Source organism: Telopea speciosissima, chromosome 4 (genome assembly GCF_018873765.1).
Source record: "Telopea speciosissima isolate NSW1024214 ecotype Mountain lineage chromosome 4, Tspe_v1, whole genome shotgun sequence".
Taxonomy (NCBI): domain Eukaryota; kingdom Viridiplantae; phylum Streptophyta; class Magnoliopsida; order Proteales; family Proteaceae; genus Telopea; species Telopea speciosissima.
In genome coordinates, this window is record NC_057919.1 from 65,012,844 (window position 1) to 65,039,742 (window position 26,899).

Genomic DNA, 26,899 nt, shown 5'->3' on the forward strand with positions numbered 1-26,899 from the left:
CTTACTTCATAATCTGGAATAGCCAAACCTCTCAGGCAAATTCTGTTGGTGCTTTGGTACTCCAGGGAAGGCAATGACTTGCTTGACTTCCCAATTGTGCCAAGCCGATCTAAGCAAGAATTTAAAACATGGAATCAAACATGAAAATGGGGATCCAATTGGTCATTGGCTCCAAAAAGAATCGACCCTCAAATCCAAGAACTCAGCGATTTTGGGGGTTTGATCCATTATTCGGCCGTGTCGAATTGGTCAGAATAATGCCGTAGCTGATTCCAATCCGAATCAGCTGATTCGACTGATCCAATTCCAATTTTTGAAACAGTGATTCTGAGCCACATTGCATGGTAACCTAGTACGGAATCAACTAACACCAGCAACCATTGTATTTGCAGAGGATTTTTTTCTCAGTGCTGAGGTCACAATTTTGAATAAATTCATGAGGCAATTCCATTTCCTGCATATACTAAATATTACAAGTATTTTTTGTTTGTCTAAAAAAGAAAATATTATTTAATGTCTAACAAGTTCTTCAAAGAATGAAAACTAGGGATTATACATTTCATAATTTTTCAGAGAGAAAAAACAATGGAGAGGATTCACACCATACATTAAACAGAGGTTCTTAAAAAATAGAGTTTGGGCTACCTTTCAATGGCATGTGTAAGTCTACTGATCATTATCTCTAGATTAAAATGGTTTTGACACAAACAGTCACTGTTCCCACAGGCACTGAGTTTCTGAACCTTGCCATTTGATTAATCAAGTTGCACTGCTGCCAAAAGTTGAGCTCAGGGAAACCAACGCGGGGACTTGTTGGGAACTACTCCAAAGAAGGGCTCCTCCTTTTGGAAGTACTTCAGAAGTGCCATGGGTACTTGGTGAATATGGTTTTGTCACTTTGTTTTTCTTCATTGCCTGCATAACATTGTAAAATAATTAATAATTTTTTATGCTATATCTCATTTAAAGGAGGAATCTGGCTCAACCAATTTTTTTTTTTTTTTTTTAATGTTCTGCAGATGTGCATCTCTTTTACACTAGTTCAGACTGTAAAAGCTAGAAAGTTCATATCTTGAGTTTATGGGGATGCGCGTGGGCCTGGATCTGGTAGTTGTCAACTAGCCAGTTCAACACTGAAATGTGTTTTAACAGTCAAACTTAAGTCATATAGTAGGTGTAAAACAAAACAAGCCAAAAAGTAGGTCCAATGCAGTTGCCAAACTAAGGCCATGACAGCAGGACTCGAGGACAACACCTTCTGTCCCTATGCTTCGATTCCAAACAGGCCTAATTTTCTCCGACTGATGCAATTTTTAAATCCCAAATCAAAGGGAACCACAGTGCTTTGAAATCCCCTCCTTTTAGTTTTTAGAATAAAATGCAGCATATGTTTGTTATGCATCAGAGGATACCAACAGAAATGCAAGTGAATGAGAATAGACAAAACAAAATGAACTCCTACCCTTGAGTGGTTCGGTCCATAGGTGTTCATTGCTTGCTCTATTGAAGAATAAATTTCAAGAGCTTGCTGAGTTCCACAGCTGCATTCTATAACACGGGTATGATCCTTCAACTCCATCGATCTTGTCTGTAAGTAGAGAATAAGCTGTGAAGGCGGAGAGCTTGGATGGTCTTTCTTTCCATAAGTCATTTCAACTGTCATGAGGTCATCCCATAAGACATCCCACAATACCGAGCATGGGTCTCTTGCGGGACTGAACTTCCTCTGTGCCATTATGTTAGAGGGTTTCTGTAACAAGACAAAATATTTCAGATAGGCCTCTATAATTGTGTGTGTGTGTGTGAGAGATGAAAAGGAGAGAGTAGAAGATTTCCTTCACTATTAACAAATTGAAGTAATGAATTTGGCTTACTTGTAATAATATAACTCTTCGATGGGTGACCACAAGTATCTCTCCTTTTGGAAGTAAGAAGTGGTCTTCATAAGCATCAGACAGAGCAAACTTCCCCCGGACTTTAAAGAGATCAACCTGGCCAAAAAATGCACCAGACTCGGCCAGTTGCAATATAACCTTCATCACAAAATCAAGGCAAGTTGATTCAGAATTGCTGTTCCATATTGAATGTTGCCAAATTCAAGATGAAGGAATTCCAATGACATGTTAGGATTAAATATTTTTAGTACAAATGTTAAAATATTCTGTACTTCCACAGTTTGTGGCTGATTTGAAGACTAAACACAAATTTATCCAAACAACATTAATAGTTTCCTACCACACCAATAAAGTTACATCTCAGCTTGCACATTTTTGTTTTCCATTGGCTACTCTTTTCATTTTTATTCAGTAGCCAATTAATTCATTGGGCTTTTACTTCTTTCGATAGTTATCCTTTTCTGTTGCTGACCAGCAGAGGGGGGGGGGGAGAGGGAAAATTAAGAATGAAATTTTTTACGAATTGGCAACTAATGAACATTACCAAGTTCACTAGGGTAGACGAATGTTATCCTTTCCCACTTGTAATAGTATAATCCATCAACAGGTGACCACATCACCATAATATAGGAAACTTCAAGAGGACTTTAAAGAGATCAATGTAGCTGAAAAAGTAGGGTGCTATTAATATTCCCCAAGGCTGGTGAGCTTTGTAAAGTTCACTCTCACATGACAGACAACGGACGGGTCCATGTTATAGCAGATGCTGCCTCTCTTCATTGGTCAAATTTTGGCTCAAAAGGAGAATGCCACAAGGGGGTCATAAGTGTGTCTTAACAGTCGCAGAAAATTAGAAAATGCCACTAATCTTTCTGATACTTCTGTAATTCCTTTGTAACTTTGAACCAACTTTTTGAACCCCATCACATAATCATTTTAGACTGAAACTTTACTGGTAAGATAAGTACATAAATACTGCAATCCCTAGGATTCCATAGGCTAGATCTGGAAAATGAAATATACTAGAGAGCAAAAAAAGAAAAAAAGAAAAGAAAAAAGAATTGGTGTTTCAACATTTCTTTGGCGGGCAAGAAACTTTTCAGAAAATTATTGGGAAATTAATCATCATTGTGGACCACTTGCATTGTCAATTTAACTTTATCAAAGAAATTCCTTGACCAGACATGTCCAAATTTGATGAGTCCTGGCTCTATTCCTCAGATACACCATCTCAGGAGACACAGGTGCAAGTCAATCTAATTATTTCTAACCACTGCAAACATGAGTTAATGAGAAAGAATAAGTATGTTTCTATGCAACTGGAATCCACTGAGTAGATCAAAAAGATGTTCCATGGTGAGAAAAAGCATAGCCAGCTGATCACAATACTGGATAAGATAATAATAGTCAGATTGCACAAGTAAAATCCAAGTCCCCAGAGAAGTTCCAGCCCAAGCTGATACGTCTCCCATCTCTTTTTGCTTGTTATGACAAGAATAACTTCCTAAATCTTCAAGAGAATTCAACTCAGCGTATGTTTCCAAATCTTATGAGCAGGCAAGAAACATTTGCATAGAGTGAAAAAATTATTCCTTCTAAAATCTGCAATCAAGGTTGCAATCTACAGGGGTTACAGGCGAAGCATTAAAGGTGTCAAAACTTTGTCTGCCTCTTTTGGTAATGGTCAAGAAGGTTACATAATTTCTGATGGTGCATTGGAAGATATGGATACAGAAACTTCTCTTCTGGTGGAGTAGGTCAAACCAAATGAGTAGCTAACCATGCAACTTGTTTCGGGAATTTGTGTGACCAATGCATTCATAAAACTAAAAGCTAAAATTTATAAGATAAGACTAGTAGAGCTGTATGAAGCAGAATGTTGGGAAAAAAAGAAAAAAAGAAAAAAACAGAAAATGAAGTGATTTAGGGTTTAACAGAACTGTATTCGGGTGGCTAGGGTCATCCAAGTCAACTTTAGCTAGGATTTGCCAACCTAATTTTGACTTCAATGATCAGCTGATCCAGACTGATCTAGATAGGGATCAGTCAAGACCTATCTGATCCTTGATCCAATCTCTCAAGCCTTGGAGAAAATGATGTTGAGGCAGACAAGTCAAAAAGACTAGGAAGGATAAAAACGGAAATGGCTATATTCAGGGGAACTTAGGAGCAGCACCAAGAGAAGACATGATGAGTGAATCTTTTGCGTTGGTTCGGACATTATGATGAAAACCAACTAATGCACTGTTAGTATTATTATGAGTTATTTTTTCTTTAGTTCAAGCTGGATCTTCTTTCTTTGCTTATTTGTAGAATCCAGCTTGAGGGGGAGTGTTGGAATATGTAATCCAGAATACCGTGGGGGGTATTTTGGTCTTTTTGGGGTAGTTTTATTCTTCTTATGTTATTAAGTGTAAGTGGGCTATGTGGGTATTAGTCCCACATCGCCTAGTTTAGTCTCTTTATAATTTCCCCTCTATTATAAATAGAGGGGCTTACCTATCAATGAATACAACACATTATTTTCTCTCATTTTCTCTCTCTCTCTTTCTAATCCACGATTTTGCCAACATGGTATCACAGCGAGTCTGATCTAGGTTAGAAAAAGAGGAATAAACCCTACTCCTCTCCAATCGACTTCTTCCTTCTTCTCTCTTTCTCGGCTTCTCCTCCTTCTGGTTTTCTTCTTCTCATCCTTGTAAGGGGGCAGCACTAATGAGGTAACAAACCTGAACCAATGATTTAGTTGCTGCCTTCCTCCATTCAATCTCTTTTTTCCATTAAAATTCTGCTGGAACCATCTTTGCGAATTGGAGCTTTCCAGAATTTTTTGGAGATCAACTTCCTATCACTATTGAAGGCTGACCTTCCACCATTGGAGCTCCCTTTGCTCTCTTTTCCAGCACCTTCCTACCCTATTCTATTGACCTCCTTTCCTTTTTTCTATTTCTCCATCTTTCATTAACCTTTCCAGCCCCTACCCTAATCGATCTCAACTTGTCAGGGTTTTTCAAAACCCTGACTCCAATCTATTTTAGGGTTTCCCTTTTCAGATGCAGCTAATTTTTTGGGGGTGATTCCCTACTACTACAAGCCATACTCGACCTAAGTTTGGACCCTTTCTGATGGCTGGATTTGTTTCTACAGCAAAACTTTCTTAACTTGCTAATTTGGTTACCTGCTAAAACCCTAACTCCAATCGAAATTAGGGTTACAGGTTTCAGATTTTGCTGATTTTTGGAGGGCTGATTACTTCATCTACAAGGACCACTCGACCTCGATATTGGCCTCTTCCAAATGTTTGAAGACCCCTAACCCCAATCGATCCTTATTTTCAAGGTTTTACAAAATCATGACACAGACACCTACAGACATTGTAGAAGCAGAACTTGCAGGAATACTTGGTGCAAAACATAGAAGATCCGTGTTTCCACCATTGCTATTGGGAATCCTTCTTTATTGGGTTGAATTTGCCGTAAGCATTGTTCGAGAACTCGTTTCGTTTCGGTATTTCGGGCTGAACGAAATATCCGAAATATTTGAAATTTTGGATATTTCGGTCGAAATATTGTATTTTTCTGGTATGTTTCGGTAGGTCATTTCGGTGGGTTTTAGGCCAAGTTAAGGCCTGAAACTTCATGGAAACCCTATTTTAGGCTATATAAACACATTTAAATGTTCAAATTGCAAAAATAGTCACCTAAAATGGTGTTTTGGAAAAATAGTCACCCAAAATGGTGTTTTCGACACTGTGAAGTTGTAGATCGGCTTCCGGTGTCTAACATATATTTATTTCATCCCAAACAAACATATTGATCATGCATTTCCCTAAAAAAAACCAATTTTGAGAATATGGTTTTACTTGGAATAGTGGAAAGGCTTCACAGATGTGCTAAGAAGTTTGAATCTTGTGTTCTCCAAGTGGTTCCGGCGTAGATGCGGCAAGGATTCAAATGGGAAGTGGAAGAATGGAGAAGAAATGAGCAAAAACCAAGCAAAAACCAAAAAACCAGAGCTGTTTTGAAGTCTCGTTTCGACCGAGACTGATGAAATGTGGTCTTTTATATAAAGGGGTTTGACGAAAAATTCGAAATCTCGCGAGATTTTGGAAAAAACTCGAGATATCACGAAATTTTGAGAATTTCGCTCGAGATATTGTATTTTTTCGATTCGAAGTAGCATTTCGTTTCGAGCAGCTCAAAATATCCGAAATTTCCAAAATCTCGATCGAGATTTCACGAGATTTTGAACTATGGCCGTAAGGGGGAGATGAAGAGTATTGAAGATGTTTGGTTATTGCCTGCCTATATGAGGTTCTACAGTTGGATTGATCTTTTCCGTTACCTGATTCATTTGTTTCCGCTGCTTGCTGCCCTAGTTGCTTGTCTTCAAGATTATCAGTCAGAGATTCATCACTGGATAGCTATAGAAGATTGGTGAAAGCTGCCTTTTTTTGCTGATCAAGTCTGCCCAGTTTTTTGAAGATCTATATTTAAAGTTCTTGAAGGTTTATTTGGGAGCTGCATTCATCTCTGTCAAGCTGGATTCTGCTGCAACTTAGTTTCTTCCCATTTTGTTCAAGTTGGGCATTAGTACCTTGTATGCGCCAACTTGAGGGGCAGCGTTAGCATTATTAGGAGTTATTTTTTCTTTAGTTCAAGCTGGATCTTCTTTCTTTGCTTATTTGTATAATCCAGCTTGAGGGGGAGTGTTGGAATATGTAATCCAGAATACCGTGGGGGGGGGTATTCTGGTCTTTTTGGGGTAGTTTTATTCTTCTTATGTTATTAAGTGTAAATGGGCTATGTGGGTTTTAGTCCCACTTCGCCTAGTTTAGTCTCTTTATAATTTCCCCTCTATTATAAATAGAGGGGCTTACCTATCAATGAATACAACACATTATTTTCTCTCATTCTCTCTTTCTAATCCACGATTTTGCCAACATGCACCAATAAAGAGTGATATGATGCAACCTAAAGATGTTAAAAGAACAAAAATGAGACCAAAGAAGACTTTAGACACAAGCACTGATGAGTTAACAATAGATATGGGCATTTAGGGTGCTGCAATAAAATAACAGGATTTAGTGGTTAGGGACTGGGTAATGCTTAGTGAGATTGAGTAGAAAATTGTATGTCAGTTTCGGGGTTTAACTTTCCTCATGAAGACAAGTTAGATGGAATTACAAACTGATCTTTTCAATCTTTGAAAGAAAAACTGCCTTCAGGTTTTGAGAATTTTATTTTTATTTTTATAAAACTCCTACTAAGAGGCCTTTTGTTTGGTCAATCATACACCTAAGGTACAACAATGATCAAAGTACTCTTGAGCACCATTTTCTTTTTTTGATTGGAAAACATCATTTTCTTGGTGCATAGAAAAGAATAATTCCTCCCCAACAGCACTTCAAAAAACTATGTTAACCTCTCTGCATTGTAGTAGACTCCAATTTTGTACACTTTAAGGGGGAAAAAAAAAGGTAGTAGGAAGGTGGTTGGTATCCATTGACTTGAAAAGAGTCAGGGAGTGGATGGTAAGTGGTAGAAAACTATCAATACCTGACCCTGTGCTCTGTACTCATCATATGGTCGGAGCAAATTATCCGCACTAATTACTCGGGGCAGCCTCCTGCGAAGTAATTGTTCCTCTGAAGTTATAGCAGATATTATCTTCATTCTCATAGCATTTGCACCTTCAGTAGTTTTTGACAGGAGATCCAGGACCCCGCTCACGGGTTGTGCAGCTGCACCTATTATTCCTTTGCCAACACCCTGAACAAAACCCTCTACGCCAGAAGACTTTGCACCTTCAAGAGGCTTTGTCAAAATTCCAGTGACTCCTCTAAACAGTCCTTTCGCTAGGGCTCCACCTCCCTCTCTGATAACATCACCAATGTCCTCCACACCTTTGCTTTTCTACAAGATCAAATTTTCATAAAGTCGTCAAGTTTGAGAGTTAAGAATACCACCTCATGGGCTCCATTTAACAGTGACTTACAGAAAAAAGTTTGATCCAATCAGATGATTCTCAACAGTTCATTTGATATACTTAATCCCCCTTCTTATTTGGACTTAAAGATAATTACTTACTGTAACATGCATTAGTTAAATGGCTACAATCATCTGATTGGATGAGGAACTGATACCTGAGGAAGAACCTTTAGACGGTTGGTCCCAATACCTTTCTGTAAGTCACAACCAGGAGCTATAGGTAGATATTATTAATGGTCTACCATTCAAGTACTGAAGATTTAATCAATGCAGAATATGATCAACAAGGTAAAGTATTTTTTTCTTTCTTTATGTCTAGAACCTGTCTCTGCCGGTTTTGGATGAACTTTGTATCCATTGATAAAGCTGCAACACCTTTGCTCATATTTCCAAGTGCGCTGCTTGCATTTCCAAGTATATCAAAACCCGAGAGCAGTTGAAGAGGCTGACTGAGAAGATCCTTCTGAATGTTTGAAATGGCAGTACTAATAAGGGCACTCTGCCGCATGGAAGCATCTTCATGAAATCTTTGATTGATCCTGACCTGATGGAAACAAATTGTAAGAAACAAGAAGTTTAGACCACACCTACCTAAGATCCTTTTTAAGTCGTCTTCCTTTTCCAAATTAAACAAGATAATACACAAATTTTTCATGAAATGAAAAACAATCTTAAAGATGGGACAAAAGGAAGAAGCAAAAGTCACCCTTTTGTAAAGTTCCCAAGAAATGTGTCAAGGAGGACCATGATTCTGGTTTCAAAGGACAATTCTTTGTGCGAAGCACTAGTTATCTCTTGCACAAAATGTGGATAAAAAAAAATCATAAGCCAATGAAAATGTATACAGCATATTTGTGTTCTTCAACAGTTTGATCCATAGAATGATAAAATCATTTGTGCAAACAAATTGGAGATCTTATACCAAAAGAGATCTTTTTTTATTTATATATTTTTTTTGGAGGGGGGGGGGGGAAGGGCATCTAGTGTATGAGACCCAAGAATGTGCAAAGAAACAAGAAGCGTAAACTCTTCTTTAACAGCTATGATAGATCAGTAAAAAGCCTAATAATAAGGCTAACAGTAAAGAGATGTCGACGCTAGGCTAACCCACAGAATAGGTGTCAGTCAAAGGACTGAAATAACAGCGTACAACAAGGTTACTGTGATGACAACCTGCAGTCCAGATTAATAACTACAGAAGGCCCATATATCAAAGGTCAATATACTGTTAATAGGGATCAAACAGCAGTTAACAAGCACAAGAAAATATCCCCACGCTCTCGGTAGTAACACAGAACCAGAAACTGTAGTAACAGAATAACCCCAAAATAGAAACTTAAAGAGATCAACAGTATAGCCCTAAGGCCACCTTTGATGAGCCTCTACTTCCTGGCGAAGGGAGGGTTTGAGGAGACCTTCAACTCTTAAAAAATCCAGCCACTTCTGATGGCTAGCAGCTATGATAGTAACTCAAAATTAGAAACAAGAGAACTAGATTTAGAAACTTATTACCTCAGAGGTTTATAGCCATTGGATGGCCTTGAGATTACTGTCGAAGGAGGCTAAGGGCAGGGAGAATAACATACTAAAAAAAGGCTTTAATTGATGGAGTGATGAGGGAATATCACCACTCGAAGCTTGCTGCCAGAAATATCCAGAATAATGGAGCCGCAGGGTGTACTTGAACTCAAATCTTCAGGCTACAAATGAACTTGATAGGACAGGTTAAGTATCATCAACAGCAACTTAATAGTGCTTCAAGGATGGTCTCGATAGCCTCAAATAGAAACCAAGTTGCAGTATTTGAAAATTAGAAACTAGGAAGAAGAGAAGATAGAGAAGAAAGGGGAAAGGAGAAGGGGAGGGGGAAATGACCAAGGCCTCTCACCTATGGCCTTGGTCATTCACTCACTAAGCATGATTCTTAATCTTGAAAGATATGTATAGCTTAGGCCTTGTATCAAGTATGACCTCGAACCATAGTTCATAATTTCAGTAGAAACCCGAGACAACTTGGTTTCGACAGGTTTCACAAGTTTCAACATTGCCAAGAAAACTTGCAGTTTTTGGTCAATTCACTTGATTTCTTCCTACTTTTTGGCATTCTTCTACTCATTTAACCCTTATACAGCTTGGATTTGCATGATTGAAGCTTGAAGTAATGAGTTTTTCCCCAAATATAATTTTTGGAAGAATTAGTACATAGACATAGTGCTGGGCACAAAATATGCCATGGGATACATATGTGCTACATTCGGAGGACCGTCACCGACATCTTTAGTGGTATGCAACTAGTGGATTAGACCCACCAAGACACTCCATCTACTGAGTGTTGAGTGTTCTATACTTGCATTTGCCTAACCTAATGTATACTTTGATTGTTTTAATTGCATATTTACATTTCCAATAGCTAAATTATATGTAGTAAGTGTCATTAATATGGTAGTGCACAGTAGCATTCAACATACACTAGCAAACTTGGTTCCAAATCACAAGTACCATTTTGGGTAGTTTTTTTGTGAAATTAATAAATGGAATAAGTGTAAAATGTTAAAACTAGGCAGCACAAAAAAAAAAAAAAAAAAAAGGCCCAGAAAAATTCTGAGATATCTTTCAAGAAACCTTGATCCTTGCCCAAAAGGCTGGCTTGCTATTGATGGCCTGCTGGGCTTAATGGGCCCAATTCTTGGTCTCCTCCTTCGAGCTTATCAAGATTCTTCCAATAGCATTTCAGAATCTATACTGATGTAACTAGAAGTTTCTTTATCTATCTAATAAAATTTTCATGTGTCTACATAAAAAACAGATATGCGATTATGGTTTTAGTTAAATGATTTAATGGTGTATGGAGTATGGACCAAATGAAGTGGGGGAGGAGAAGGTTTGGGTCATTGGGATGAAATTGAATAAACTAAAACCCAATGAGGTGGGCTCAAGCTGTCAAAGCATGAGACCTTAATCAGAATTCTATCCTCATTTATTTCGGCTCCAACAAATTCTCCATGAAGTCTTGTAAAAAGGTAGTTCATGGCTTGTGGAAAGCATCTCTGGTTTAGGAATTTGGGAAAAGTTGTTCAACAAGGAATTAAAGCTTATACACAAAATTAGGGTTTTGAAGTAAAAGAAGAACTAAGGCTACGTTTGGTAAATGTCTGAACAGTGTTCAGAACTGTTTTTTCATTCTTTAAGAACAAAAAAATGTGATTTTGTGTTTGGCTTGACGGTTCCTTTTTTTGTTCTTTTAGAACGAACCGGAGGAATATTTGATGTAAAGAACAAGAACGATCGATCGCGCGATTCACAAGCAAAACCCGTGAGCAAGGCTTGAAGACAAAAAAAACGGAAAGACAGATCTGAGGAAGGAAGAGCAGTAGCAGGTGAAACTTGCAGGTCGATCTCCTCTCTCTCTCTCTTCCTCCCTCTGCGCTCTCTACCTCTCGTTCTCTCTCTCTCGCTCACTCTCTTTATTTCTCTCTCTCTCTTAGTCGTTTGTTGGGATGAAGATCTGACTAGAGCTCTATCGATTTTTCTCCCTTGTGTCTCAGGATTTGGAGCAATATCCCTACCATTTGAAGGTTTCTGCTACAGTGGTCCTCTCTAGCACGACCCCCTCTGCAATTGAACTTGACGACAACGAAGGTGACTCTCTCTAATTAGGTTATCATTCTTGTGACTCTCTCTCTAATTAGCTTTTGGAGAAGGTTATGACCAGCCAGAGCCACTCTCTGGCAAAGAGGAGGGGGGTTCTGCTGCGAGGCCAGATGGAAGAGAGGGCCTTTACAGGGAGAGACCATGGAAAAGAGTGTTGCTGATGTTCCTATTCAGGGGGAGCTGACTCCAGTCCAGAGAACTATTGGTGAGTTTCAGAAGAAGATTGACAACTCCAATATAATCACCTATAAAAAGAGAAGCACCAAAAGGGGGCAGCTTCAATCCACTGTAGCACCAATACCGATCCAGTTGCCGGCTCAAGATCCAGATCTTTCCTCTCCTGGTAAGCCCTCTTCTTCTGACCTACCTATTACTCATCGCAAAGGTACTAGGACTTGCACTTTACATCCTATATCTCGTTTTGTTTCTTATAGTTCTCTTTCTCCTTTTCGTGCATTTGTATCTTCTCTTTCTTCTGTTTCGATTCCTAAAAATTGCCAGAAAGCATCTACAGATGGAAAGTGGAAGGCAACAATGTTGGAAGAAATGAGAGCACTACACAAAAATAATACGTGGGATCTTGTGGCTCTTCCTCTAGGGAAAAAACCAGTTGGATGTAAATGGGTCTTTGTGGTCAAACAGAAGGCAGATGGGACAGTGGATCATTATAAGACACGACTGGTTGCAAAGGGGTTCACTCAAACTTATGGAGATGACTATCAGGAGACCTTCGCACCAGTGACGAAACTCAACACTGTAAGGTTTTATTGTCTTATGCTGCAAATCTTGGGTGGGATCTTCAGCAGTTGGATGTAAAAAATACCTTCCTCTATAGGGAGCATGAGGAAGAGATATATATGGATATTCCACCAGGCTTCTCTGATGACAGGACCAGAAGCAAGGTCTGTAAATTGAAGCGTGCTCTTTATGCTTTGAAATAGTCACCTAGAGCCTGGTTTGACAGGTTTCACAAAGCTATGGTTTCAGCATGATATAAGCAAAGCAATGCTGATCACACTTTGTCATTAGACGAGTTGGTGACAAAGTAACTATTCTTATAGTCTATGGGGATGATATTGTGGTCACTGGTAATGATGGTGATGCTATCAAGAAATTGAAGCACTTCCTTGGCCGTGAGTTTGAAGTAAAGGATCTGGGGACTCTAAAATATTTTCTAGGGATAGAAGTTGCTCGATCTTCAAAGGGCATCTTTCTTTCTCAAAGAAAATATAAGCTAGATCTGTTGTCTGAGATTTGGTTGCTAGATTGTCATCCTTCAGATACTCCTATGAAAGCTTCTACACGACTTAAGGAGAAAGAGGGTGAACCTGTTTACAAAGGCCGTTATCAGCGATTAGTGGGCAAACTAATCTATCTCTCTCACACACGACCTGACATAGCCATTGCTATAAATTTAGTGAGCCAGTTTATGCATGATCCTTATTCCTCTCACATGGAGGCAGTCCTTCGTATTTTGCGATATTTAAAGTCTGCTCCAGGAAAAGGAATCCTCCTCTCTCCCAATGGTCATCTAAAGATTGAAGCTTATACTGATGCCGATTGGGCTGGCTCTACTGACAGAAAGTCAATTTCTGGCCATTGTTCCTTTGTGGGTGGAAACCTTGTCACATGGCATAGCAAGAAGCAGAATATTGGGGCAAGGTCCAGTGCTGAAGCAGAGTTCCGTGCAATGGCACTAGGAATCTGTGAACTTTTGTGGCTTAGAGGAATGTTGCAAGATATTGGTGTTGCTGTCCATCTTCCAATGATGCTTTATTGTGATAATAAAGCAACCATTAGCATTGCTCATAACCCTGTCCAGCATGATCGTTCTAAGCATGTGGAGGTTGATCGACATTTTATCAAGGAGAAGCTCGAAGCTGGACTCATCTGTGTTCCCTTTGTGAAGTCTGCTGATCAGTTAACTGATGTGTTTACTAAGGGACTAGGTGGAAAAGTGTTTCTTCCTATCTTAGTCAAGTTGGGCATGAATGACATATATGCTCCAACTTGAGGGGGAGTGTTGGATTATATGGGCCATAATACCGTGGGGGTATTCTGGACTTTTTCCCTTTTTATTATTCTCTTTACTATGTACAGCCGACTCATTATTAGAGTCGGCTATGTTGGGGCAATTCTGTCCATGTAATGTTTTATTCTCTATTATAAATATACAGCTTGGGATCAGTCTTTGATCATCCAAGCATTCAGCTCTAATTTTATTTCTGTTAACAGGTTGAGTTGTTGTTGTTGAATGTTTGGTGGCCCTTGATACATTCTTATTGGCTGACTAGTGCATCAAGTATGAGTAGGAAGATATAAATCATCGTAAGTGGAAATTTTGTTTCCTGCTTGGTCCTATTTAGTGTAGCTCAGATAGGCCGATTAAAGCCAAATGATATCTTTGCTTCTTGGTCACCATAAAAGAAGGGAGCAAACATTATGGAAGATTATACCTTCTGCAGTGTGATGCAGATTCATCACCAAATAGGGCTTGTTTTATTGGGAATAAGTCTAGGGTTGGGTTACATATATGTTGGGCCTTGGATCCCATGGGTTTCTAATGTAATAGGCCACTTTTATGGGCCTAAAATATGGGTATATAGATTGCATACGGGATTAGCCCAATACTTAGTTTATTTTTATGTTTTTTAATTGAACCGGTTCAAATTGGTTACATCCAATTGGTTCGATTTAAGTGATCATGTGACTTGGTTAAGTGGTCATGTGATGTAAGTTGGGTTGGATTAGGACTCTATAAGTCTAGCCATGTTTTGAGTCTATTTCTTTTAGTATTCTAGTTTTTTAGTCAGTTTAAGTTACCTAATAGGTTAGGGATAGGGTTAGGCCATTTCTTTTTAGTGTCTAAGTCTATTTTTGAGTCTTCTATATAAGTTTGTAAGGGAGGCCAGCATTACATACGAATTTGATTAATAAAAATTAGCTATATGCTTGCTGCCTTTGCTCCATCTTGAGTGTGCCTTGTGAGTAATATCAAGGTGAAGGGATTGGTGGATCTCCAATCGACTCCTTGCATCGTGAAGATCGGGAGGGCTGCTACTTATCTCCTTGCATCTTGTAGATCGGGAGACCCCATTGTTCATCTTCAAAGCTGCTGCCATTGAAGATCTCTTCAAATCCAGTAAGTTTGAATCTGAACTTTGTTTAAACCTTCTTCTTCTCACTCCTACCCTAACTAGGATTCCTCCATAACTTCAAATCTGTCCATTAGTTTCAAACCAAACTTTCAGCATACATCCCTTACATCATTATTGACACTCGGTCCAAGTTTCATCAAACCCCCACCACCCTAAACCCTAGAATCCCCTACTCCTACCTCCATTAGGAATTGTCTCCAATAACCTTATCTTTCTGTCCAACTCATCTAACCTACTTCCATTCACTCAAACATCATAAAACCTATACCATTAGACTTCGCTACACCTGCCTATCATTACCATATAAGGCAACCCTAACCTAAACCTAAACCTAATTTAACCCTAATTTTGACCTAAAATTCAATTCTGCCCAAAATTGCAAAATTTTAATACTCATCCAAACCCTAACCTTTTTATACCATAATAGCCCTTTAGACCTGCCCATTAATACCCTATAAACCCCTTTCCCAATATCCAACCCTAATCCTAGTTTTACCCGAAACAGCCCACATCTGTAAACAGTTATAGAATTCTGATCTTACCTGGCTCCTACCTAGGACTACATTAATTGGTATCAGAGCTATGGCGGAGGGAAGCTCCAACCAAGCCTCGAAAGATCCACCTCCCTTCGTTTTCAAGACCCGAGTTCGTCTACCCAATGGAAGCACAACCATATTAGTTGTTGATGAGAGGCGACGTAACAACATTATTTCACAATCCGTGGTGGATATGTTGTCCCAATCAGGAGAGATTTGCATCATGCCTACAGGTAAAGTCTTTGTTGAATTTGGGTGTTCTTCATACCATGATGGTGCTTGGTGTCAGCCGGTACCACATCCAAAGAACTTTATTGTAGTAGGTGGTGATTGGTTGGACACGCGACAAGGTTGGATTAAACCTAAAAACAACTCCTGTGTCCTACCTGATCGACACCGTCTATACCATTGTTTTGCTCTAGAAGGGTTACAACCAAAGGTGACCACATCGACTGTACAGCCACAGGGAATGCCAAACGTATCAACTCCAACGCAAGTGGCAGCGATTGTGCTTGAAGCTTCACCAATGGCGGATGCACCAACAGAAGCTTCTACTAAGGTGGTTTGTGTTGAAGAGATTCAAGAACCTATAGCTAAAGAAATTCAAGTAGACCACGCTGTACCAGTAATTGAGATCATGGTTGAGAAGCTCAGCCATCAAATTGATGTGGAGGTCCAAAACACAATGGTAGAAGAAACTACTGTGAAGAGGTCTACACTGCAGAGAGTAAAGTAGAAAAAGCTGAAACAGCAGAAGATGAAGAGGTGGTTGAGAACACTCCACAAGAAATTATTGGCATTTAAGATGCTGTTTTTGAAGAGGTGGAGCTTGTGTCTCAAGTATTAGATGCGAAGGTTGCTAACACTGAAGACTCTATGGACAGGACATTCACAGTTGCTGCTGATTCAGAAAACGAACACATAGAGTTTGTTATGCCACCATGGTTCTTCGAAGAGAAAGCTCCACGCCTTGGAGATTTTATCCCCAATGTTCCTGCTTCACCGGAATTCTGTTTGGGGATGGTCAAAGCTGCTGATCACATGTTGATTCCCCCTCATCACTACAAAATTCGAGGACGAATTTTTTCAAGTTGGGGAGATTTGATGCAGATTCATCACCAAATAGGGCTTGTTTCATTGGGAATAAGTCTAGGGTTGGGTTGCATACATGTTGGGCCTTTGATCCCATGGGTTTCTAATGTAATAGGCCACTTTTATGGGCCTAAAATATGGGTATATAGGTTGCATACGGGATTAGCCCAATACTTAGTTTATTTTTATGTTTTTTAATTGAACCGGTTCAAATTGGTTGCATCCAATTGGTTCGATTTAAGTGATCATGTGACTTTGTTAAGTGGTCACGTGCATAGTTGTCACGGCGATCCAAGTCAGTGGAGGGGTGTCACGTTGATATATCGACATGTCGCCCGCCATGGCGAGCATGTCGACCATGTTTTATTTTTTATTTTCTCTATTTTTAATGTTTTAATAGATGTATACTCAAGCCATGTTTTATTTTTTCTCTATTGTTTCTCAAGTTTTAAGAAGAAAATTCAGAAATCGAAGAAGAAATCGAAGAGGGAAAGAAGAAATCGAAAGAGATCGAAGAGGGAAAGAAGAAATCGAAGAGGGAAGAAGAAATCGAAGACAGGAAGAAGAAATCGAAGAGGAAAAGAGAGACAGGAAGAAGAAATCAAAGAGGGACGCCATGGCGTAGGTCGCCACGCAACCTTCTCCAGCGCCAGGACGCCATGGCGGCGCCATGACAACTATGGTCATGTGATGTAAGTTGGGCTGGATTAGGACTATAAGTCTAGCCATGTTTTGAGTCTATTTCCTTTAGTATTCTAGTTTCCTAGTCAGTTTAAGTTACCTAAAGCAGCCCTCTCCTCCATCACTGGCTTCCCCATTGCCACCTTACCTGTCCGTTACCTTGGCCTGCCCCTCATACCAGCCAGACTTACTGCCCATCACTGTAACCCCATCCTTGACTTTCTCCGCAAGAGACTTCAGCTTTGGAAAGCCAAGCTTTTATCCTATGCAGGTCGCCTCGAGCTCATCAGATCGGTTCTCCAGTCTTGCTATATCTATTGGAGCAGTGTTTTTGGCCTCCCCAAGGCCACTATCAAGGCTGCCGAGTCCATTATGTGTGCTTTCCTTTGGAGAGGGGTGGACTCTGCCAGGTTCGTCCACCCCAAGAGCTGGTCCTCTATTTGTCTTCCCAGAGCCGAAGGAGGTCTGGGTCTCAGAAGGATTAAAGATGTCAATCTAGCTGGTTCCATCAAGTTGGTTTGGAAGCTTCTCTCCAATAAGTCTAGTATTTGGACTTCCTGGGTATATGCGGGGCCTCTTCGTAGAGACTCTATTTGGACTGTCAGCTCTAGCCCCGACTCTTCCTGGATTTGGCGCAGAATTCTTCAAGTGAGGCACATTGCCAAGCCTGCTATTTCTTGCAAGATAGATGATGGGCTGCAGACCTATCTTTGGCTTGACAATTGGCATCCTTTAGGTGTCCTGGCATCTACAGTTAGCCCCCGTGCCATCTATGATTCCGGCTTGGACAGACTCACCCGTGTAGCCTCCATCATTACCAATGGCTCTTGGTCCCCTCCCACCTCTCCCCCCCTCCTTGCCGACCTCTGGAGTTCCCTCCCCCCTATTCCCCCTGGTCATAGACGCAGAGGGGACACCATCTTATGGCTTCCCTCCACCACGGGCACATTCAGCTCCCACTCCGCTTGGGATATGGTTAGACATAGAGGGACCCCCTGTCCTTGGCAAAAAGTGGTTTGGTACAAAGGCCACATCCCTAGGCAAAGCTTCACTGCTTGGCGAGCCCTAGCAAATTGTCTCCCAACTCAGGCCTTCCTCATCCACTGCCACATGCAAGTCTCTCCTAGATGCTGTCTTTGTTGGAATGGCCATGAAGACATAGATCATCTTTTCTTCACTTGCCCCTTTGCTGCCTCCATCTGGAATCGGGTTCTCCGCCATTGCTAGCCTGTTCGTAGAAGACCATTTCCGCTTTCTCGGGAATGGGTTTGGATTCATATGACTTTTGGTGGAAACTCGATTTGTGACATGGTTGGAAAGCTTGCCTTTTGTGCTACTATTTCCCACATTTGGATGGAGCGAAACCTTAGAAGATGGACGTCCAAATCCCGCTCTCTGGACAAGATTTGGAAGGCCATCTTCTTTGATGTTTTATCTGAAGCTAACTCCCTCCCCCTTACTAGTGTGATAGATACCCCAAGGAACAGACTTATTGTTGTCTCTTGGGGTCTCCCTTCCACTATTTTGCACCCTACTTAGCTCGGGCTTCTTGGCCTTCGGCCTTGTATATCCCTTCCCCCCTTTTTCCTTGCAATTAAATTATTATTCATCCAAAAAAAAAAGAGAGTTACCTAATAGGTTAGGGATAGGGTTAGGCCATTCCTTTTTAGTGTCTAAGTCTATTTTTGAGTCTTCTATATAAGTTTGTAAGGGAGGCCAGCATTACATACGAATTTGAGTAATAAAAATTAGCTTTATGCTTGCTGCCATTGCTGCTGCTCTTTGTGAGTGTATATCCTTGTGGATCTCAAGGTGGTGAAGGGTAGGTGGACTCCTGTGACTCCTTGCATTGTGAAGATCGGGAGGCTCTTTCAAATCATCAAGCTGCTGCCATTGTTCCTGCAATACAGTGAGTTTAAACTTGTTTTCTTATTTTAAACCTTCTTCTATCATCCTTCATCTTCCCTTAGACCAAATCCACAGTTCCCTCCATCCATCAAACCCAAATTCTCCATTAAAGCTACACTCATACCTCCACTAGGACTCCCCCATAACTCCAGTTTTAGCCACCACTTTCGAACCCTACTTCCAGCTTATATTCCCCACACCAATCCCCACATTTGACCTTAACCCTAGCCCTTAGTCTCCACTTTATCCCCTCCATTCCTTCACTCCATAAAAACCCAAAACCTGCAACACAATTCTGTCCAGAAGTGCAGAATTTTAAAACCTTCCCAAATCCAATTATTTTTATACCATATTGACCCCTAGACCTGCCCATTAATACCGTATAAACCCCTTTCCCAATATCCCACCCAAACCCTAGGAATTGACCTAAATCCTAGTGCTGTCCATTCGAACCAGCAACCCCTTTTGTTATTTGATCTTGTTGTTTGGCTCCTAGTAGGCCTCCTACCTATCTAGGACTACATTACAGTGTTAAGGAGAACAATTTTTTTTTCTTTCTAATTTTAAATTTATAGTTGTATATGATTGAAACCAATGTGCCCATTGAGCTGCACAGGAATATGTAGTCTGATGGACTGGGCCATCAAAAAGAAAAGAAAAAAGAAAAGTACTATTGGGCCAATTGTTTTTTTCTTCCTCAAAAGACTTAGCTGCAGGAATATGTCATCCCACATTTCCCCCCTTCTATGGACCTAAAGTCCTTTGGGTCAACCTAAAGATGGGCTAACATATACAAGCAAACCTTGAATATCATACTCATTTTAATGGGGTGGGGGGGGGGGGGACCTTCAACAGTTACAGATTAACTTAATGAAAAAAATAACAGGACTTACTGCCATATTCTCTGTATTCCCCAATGCAGTCATCAAGGACAACCAAAATCCGAGTACACCTGTTGGTCGTTGAGTTGGTGACATAGCCATTGACACTTTGAATTGAATTTCAGAGATGTTAAACACCCTGTATGTCCAGCAAATAGTTTCTCAAAATTTTAAACTAGAAAATGCATAAATATATGACAGAATTTCAAGAAAGCATTTTCTATACCCAATTTGTATAATCGGATCAACTGAGACGGCAGTTGTTTGACTGTCATGAAACCTACTGAGGTTTACTCGCTGGATCATTTCATGAATGCGCCATATGATAGGTTCATGGATGTTTATCAAAAAAGCACTATTTTCAGGACCCTGGTGGTTTGGAAAGAATTTTCGTAACACAATAAATTAGAAGCTATGAGAACAAATTTCCAAGTTTAAATTGATTGAATAATCTGAACTGAGCAATAAAGTAAGAGCCCTTACATAGAAACCAATATATGGGTAGATGCATAAATCCAGGGATCCATTTAATTGTGCTGTCAAAGATAATTTCAAGATGTAATCAATCTGTCCTCCAACTTTCTGTGGCCTTAAGATAACAGGCATTGGTGTCAATGGCAACTGGTTATCTATCTGGATTGCATTCATCCGTAACTTAAACCTGAAAATGACAAGGGAATATTTATTGAGAAAATGAATCATTAGAAACAATGGTTGTAGAGTACTGGATTATTAAATACAAGACACCATGAGAATCTCTGAAATTCTTCCAGGGTAAGAAAACTACATGGATGGATGAGTTCATCCCTAATGAAAGGTTGTTTCAAAGACCAAGTTGTATTTGTTCAAAGAAAAACCTACCTACTAATTCCAGATCCCAAGCCAGTGGAATGTGACAGAAGAAGATTCTGCACTGAAAGATAGAGTATCTCCTCAGGAGTATGATCAATAATGGATAACCCCAGCTCTGCAAGCTCAACAATGACATGAAATTCACAATCTGCCTGAGATTGTTGAAGTTGCAAATCACTTTGAGACATATGAGACAAAGATGATGGGGATCTTCCGGGCATAACTGCATTAAGTCCATTTTCTGGCATCCAGTCACTAATTTTAACAACATTCATCTTCTCTTGTTTTAGGACAGTAATACGCAAAGCGCTAGTAGGTCCTCCACCAGGTTCATGGATGGGCTGGTGGTCAGCAACCTCATCGATATTATACTTCTCTGATTTTGAGGGGTCAGCTCCATCTACCATGACTTCCAATAATCGTTGCCTACCAAGATCTTCCCATAAAAAGGAAGCTGCCGAATTAGGAAAAAGACACCACCAAGAATCACTGGTACCATTTACTTGTCGAAAACGTATGGGTAAGAACATAGAACGATTTTCAATCCTGTTGAGAACAGTTAAAGGGTTACCAAATGCAGATAGATAAAATAAGACCAATAGCAACAAATATGCAATAAACGACAAGTGGGATTATCTTTCATTAACCATTTTACAAGAGGTTCCAGTCATCTAATATTTGCTTTTCTGGTAGGGAGGGGGAAAGTTTCCCAACACTTGTATTCGACCACATACACCAACCCCAATACCAAAGAAGACACAAAAAAGGAACCATCACTCTTGCAATTAATTAGATGCTACCCTATGAAAAAAATAACCTTTGTATAGTTCCAAAAATTCATAAAAGATTGTGAAACTTGCCCTGGAGTGATCTTTACAGTTAATTAAACAATTTTAGATTTTTTTTAATAAAAAATATACATTCTCTCATGATCAGCAGAAAATAAATGTTCAAAACATTAGGGCAAAACTGTGGATATAGTTTTACCTGTAAGGGCTTGACAATGATGCAGGGCGAAAAACAACTTCATAGCGTGAATATTTTGATCCATTTTGTACTTCGACTCTAACATACATTTGGTCACTTCCTCTATCATTCTTCATAGAGACACACATCACACCCTCACTTCCAATGCTAAATGGTTTACTCCATTTGTATCCTTTCACACACATCTGAAATCAGAGTCAAATGGTGCCCATAACTCGAGCGATAATAAACTACATGTATGTAAAAGGAAGACACCATCCATCCATTAATAAAGACATTAGTTACGAACCTTCAACAGTTCAACTTTTTCCTTGGATTGCCATTGGAATTGTGTTGGAGGATCATTAGGATGGATTAGTTTCACTGGTTGAGTCCCACATTGCTGCAGTGCAAGACTGCGACCAACCCTATTGATAAATACAGTCTGTGGTTGAAAATGTACAACCTGCAGAACACACAACTCTGGCAATTTAGATCATAGATACATCGGCCAGAAAATGTCAAGAACAACAATTGATAGCTTATTTATCATTTCTATAAGAAAAGAACAGTCTGAAGAAGGGTTACAACTTTTTATTTAGGACAAACTTCGGTTTTCAATTAACAAAAATTCTGTGGTGTTACCCACTCAGTTACAAACTGAGGAACCTCCAAAGGTCATATCCACCACCCAAATCCACTCACGCTGAAAAGGCAAGATTCGTCTTCTACAGGCCAACATCATGTAAGAAGCCAAGTCCAAATCCTTGAGGAGAAAGGGCAACTGAAAAAGAGGTGATCAACATCTTTGTTATCGGGATTAGCACTAATACTCAGCAGTGCTATTATTTTATTTCTTTTATTTTTTCTGTTTTCCCCTTATGCTTAGTTAGGGTTATTTCATTATAAATATTATGTGGTATGTGGAGGAAGATCATATTGATCGACTCCCATTCTCTTGAAGTCGACTCTCTTCTTCTCCCTATTTCTTCTTTCTTCTTTTTCAGCTTGAAGGGGGCAACACCCTTTGCTGCTATTAGGTTTCGTTTAGAGACTAGTTCATGAGTACATTGAGGAACTAGGTCTTTTTTATGGTGGTTGCTGGTTCATGAAGTGAAGGTTGAAGTCAAGTTTAAGAAGTTTCAGGGTTCTTCACAGAATTGACTTTTTCAGTGTTCTTCACAAAATCGATTTTGGTTATTTTGTGGCTTCCTTTGCACTCCATCCTATATTAAATTTTTGGTTCTAGTTGCTTTGTTGAAGATGACTGATACAAAGAATGTTGTGATCGAGGTGGTGTCTTCGTCCTCTAATCGAATCATTGAGAAGAACTCAGAAGGAGTTGCTAATTTTCAGCAATGGAAGAAGATTGTTCAATTGGTGTTTGACAGGTCGCGACCAACAGAGTCACTTGACGAAGACAAAACCTGATGATGATACATTGTAGGACACTATTGATGCATAAATTTTGGGGCAGATGTTAAATTCTATAGAGAACGAGATTGTTGATCTGGTAACACATATTGATACTGTCAAGGAGTTGTGGGAATATTTGAATGTTTTGTATTCTGGACAAAACAATCCGTCCTGTATTTATGAGTTGTCACAGGAATCGTTTTCTATCTCTTTTGGCAAGTTCTTACTAATGTTATTCAATTTTCAATCTACCCAGATGGACATTGTGGGTAGATGCAAAATTTATCAAGTTACATGTAAAATATTTACGTCGAGTACGACCAATAATCCAGGAAGAAGATTCTTCAAATGCCCTGATCACAATTCTTTTTTTGTGGCTGGACCACTTAAGAATGTGTGACTGTGGAAAAGGTTAGTGCACGAGAGGACCAGATATAGGGTGAGATTTTTGGTGTTGCCCCAATTCCACCCCAATATGGCTATTATACCTTTATTGTTTAATAATTATTTTATTTGTCATAATTCAGTCTCCAACTTTTCTAACAAATTTCATTTTTTCATTAATTTGCAGGGAAAATATAATGGTTGTAGATTTTTTAAATTTATAAATGATGCACAAACATCGTCTTCAAACAACCAAGCGGGGAATACTGTCAAAAATCAACCAAACATCGCACCAACTTGTAAAGCGGATCTACGAGCACCGTTGCGCTAACGTGCGCGCTGTAGTTTTTCAGCTTGTTCTGGCGCGCGCCTTACTCAAATAGGGGCTCAAGGAGTTACTTGGTTAGGGTTGAAGCGCTAAAGCCCTTTTTTTTTATATAGGGTGGTCGTAGATCAACTTTTCTTGCTTGGACCACTGACGTCAATCCAAAGAATATCTGGAGGGATACTTAACTGCAAAAACCAGCGATTCAAAACAACAAACAAAAGTATGTGAGCACCATAAAAAGACATTGGAGGAGGTGCTTGATGCTGTAAAAGCACTGGATCTCAACAAGTGAATTAGTATGAGAAGAGGGAAATAAAAGGTGTACGACTTTGGTTATTATATGTACGTACTTAAATTAAATGGATATGGATTTTTGACCATATGTATGTACTTAAATTAAAAGGATATGGATTTTTTATTATATGTATATACTTAAATTACATGGATATGGATTTTTTTTACCATATGTAGAGATCTCTGTTGTTTGAAAATGCCAATACTATGAGTTTTGCTTTGTTGAAGTAACATAACACCACTTAGTGCTAATTTTGAAAATTTTATGGATACATGAAACATTGGGAAAGATTATTTCTTTTGAGAATTTTAATCCAATTTTTTTGATTATCTTATTTTTTATAAAGTCATATTAAATGTATGCATATGTTGTACAACAAAACAAGGTTAAAATATTTTTTCGGACAAAATTCAAGTAGAAGCCAACTGATAGACTCGGGGTAACCAAACAGTTTTTCATATGGATTTAGGATGAATCCAACTAACAGACTCAGGGTAACCAAATAGTTTTACGGATGGATTCCATCTGACAGACTCAGAATAACCAAATAGTTTTTTTTTTCTCAACTACGAATCCACATGAACCAGATTCGTATGAAGCTGATCCAAAATCAGAATCTGACTCCTCCGACACCTCCAACCAAACATGCCATAATGAATTAAACCAAAGTCACACTTCGATGATCGAAAACAGGATAAACATTCCTAGTATGCTTAGCCATAGTGCAAGCATCACAAGAACAATTGTTTGAATAAACTAGGAAATAAAGTAGATAAGACACTCAAAGGTGGATGCCCCAACCGGCGATGACACCTATTTAGTTCAAGTAATGTAGAGGTAGAATCAGAAGACAATACTTGAGAGGTCAATGCTGCCGGCGAACTGTCAAGCACATATAAACCACCAACCACCTACCACATGCAATCGTACGACCCGTTTCCAAGTCTTGGAACAAACAATGAGTAGGGAAAAAATTACCTTGTAGTTTAATTCCCTAGTTAAACTACTAATGGACAATAAATTTGTAGAGAACTTAGGAACATGGAATACAGAAGAAAGACAAAGAGAAGAGATGCACTGAATAGATCCCTTACCCAAGATTGGAGAAAGGGACCCATCAGCAACACGAACTTTGTTTTGACCAGATAAAAGAGAGAGTACTTGAAAAAAAGGGAAGAAGAACCTGTCATATGGTCGGTTGCACCAGAGTCAATGACCCAAGATTCGGGTATGACCGAGGTACAATTCCCACCAAATGAAATACCTGTAGAAGGAGTGGTAGCGGAGTCGGATGGCAGGGAAACAGTCGAGGCAGCCAAAGAAGGAGACCTAGATGAAGAAGATGTATCCAACCGTGTCATCATATTCCTAAGATTCTGAAGTTCTTCCATAACCTGAGAAAGAGAAGGATCAGGGGGCTGCTCTTCAGTAGATGCTTGATTTGCCCGGGCATTGTTGGAACGATTGGATTCACCCTTCCCACGCCCATGGGTATTTGCAGGGAGACCATGAAGCTTCCAACATCGGTCCTTGGTATGCCATTCCTTCCCACAGTGACCACACTTAATAAGAGGGAGATCACCAGACACACGATTACCACCAGTAGTACGGGTAGAGTTCCCACGGGGAGGAATTGAAGACCTAGAAAGGAGAGCCGAGCGCTCTTGAGAGACGGGAGTAACCATGGCAGTCCGGCGGCTATCCTCGGCGGCAAGAATGGCATAAGCTTGCTCAAGAGTTGGAAGAGGATCACGATTCAATACATTCGCCCGGATCGGATCAAACTCTATATTAAGGCCGGCCAAAAAATCAAAAACCCGTAGCCATCTTTCCATTTTCGTAAAGCAGTGGCATCAACATCACAGGTTGCAGTGAAGGTTCCAAAAAAATTCAGTTGCTGCCACACAGTGCACATCTTATTATAATATTGAGAGAGAGACAACTCCACCTGCTTTGTCGAGTGGATTTTCTGATAGAGTTCATCACACTGGGCGGCATTCCCGACCTGAGAATAGGTGTCTTAGGCTTTCTTCCAGATCTTAGCAGCTGAATCAAGAAGAAGGTAGCGTCCACCAATTTCTTGGTCCATGGAATTAACATGAACAAGAAATTAAAATTCATCCATCTTGGGCAGGACCAACATCAGTAGGCCTGATAGAGGTTCCGGTGATGAAGCCAGAGAAACCCCGAGAACCAATAGCAAACAAACAAGAGCGAGACCAAAACAGGTAATTGCTCCCATTTAATTTAATGGGACTGGCTGGAAAGGGAACAAAATCATGTTGCGACGTGCCATCGGAGGCAGAGGAAGCTGATGTAATCTCAGAATGGTCAGGCATGGTGGTTGGTTAAAAAAAATCCTCAAGAATAGAGAGAAAAAATTCTAAAAAAAATCTCACTGTATAGGGAGGCAAAAAGAGCCCTTGGTGGGAGTCAACTCATCACCAAGGGGGAAAAAAGATGATGGCAAAGGGACTAGGGTTCCCGCGAGAAGGGAGAAAGGTCGTGGGAGACCAGAAGGGAGGGGGAAGGTTAGAGAAGGGCTGGCAGAGGCTGGTTGAAGGCCGGTGGAAGGGTGGTGGCGGAAGGCTGGCGGTGGTTAGGCTAGGGTGAGATCACGAGCAAGAGAGAGAGAGAGAGAGAGAGAGAGAGAAAAGAAAAAAAGGAAAAAATTATTGTTGCCCATATTCCCGGATGATTTTTGGCTCTGATGCCATGTTGAATTCCGTGAATACTAGCTTGAGTCAGAGTGACTACATCCATCCTTTATTTATAATATGAAGAAGAACATTTTGGAATAGGTACAAGGACAAGATTATCCCTATGACACTTTTACCATTGAACCCATATTACAACAGAAGAAAAC

At 39.8% G+C, this 26,899-nt stretch overlaps 1 protein-coding gene across 2 annotated transcripts in view; it reads right to left on the reverse strand.

Annotated features, from left to right (window-relative positions):
• Nucleotides 1–406: 406 nt before the first annotated feature.
• The window catches only part of LOC122658659, a 218,728-nt gene continuing 192,235 nt past the window's right edge, over nucleotides 407–26,899 (reverse strand). For both annotated transcript variants that reach the window (XM_043853701.1, XM_043853700.1), the window contains exons 52-62: nucleotides 21,921–22,076; nucleotides 21,632–21,816; nucleotides 20,654–21,190; nucleotides 20,276–20,453; nucleotides 20,019–20,161; nucleotides 19,805–19,931; nucleotides 8,208–8,429; nucleotides 7,454–7,810; nucleotides 1,875–2,033; nucleotides 1,463–1,750; nucleotides 407–915 (exon numbers count right to left, since the gene is read on the reverse strand). In XM_043853701.1, the coding sequence (XP_043709636.1) occupies nucleotides 760–915; nucleotides 1,463–1,750; nucleotides 1,875–2,033; nucleotides 7,454–7,810; nucleotides 8,208–8,429; nucleotides 19,805–19,931; nucleotides 20,019–20,161; nucleotides 20,276–20,453; nucleotides 20,654–21,190; nucleotides 21,632–21,816; nucleotides 21,921–22,076 (2,508 nt within the window). In that variant the 3' untranslated portion in view covers nucleotides 407–759. The remainder of the gene's footprint in view (nucleotides 916–1,462; nucleotides 1,751–1,874; nucleotides 2,034–7,453; nucleotides 7,811–8,207; nucleotides 8,430–19,804; nucleotides 19,932–20,018; nucleotides 20,162–20,275; nucleotides 20,454–20,653; nucleotides 21,191–21,631; nucleotides 21,817–21,920; nucleotides 22,077–26,899) is intronic.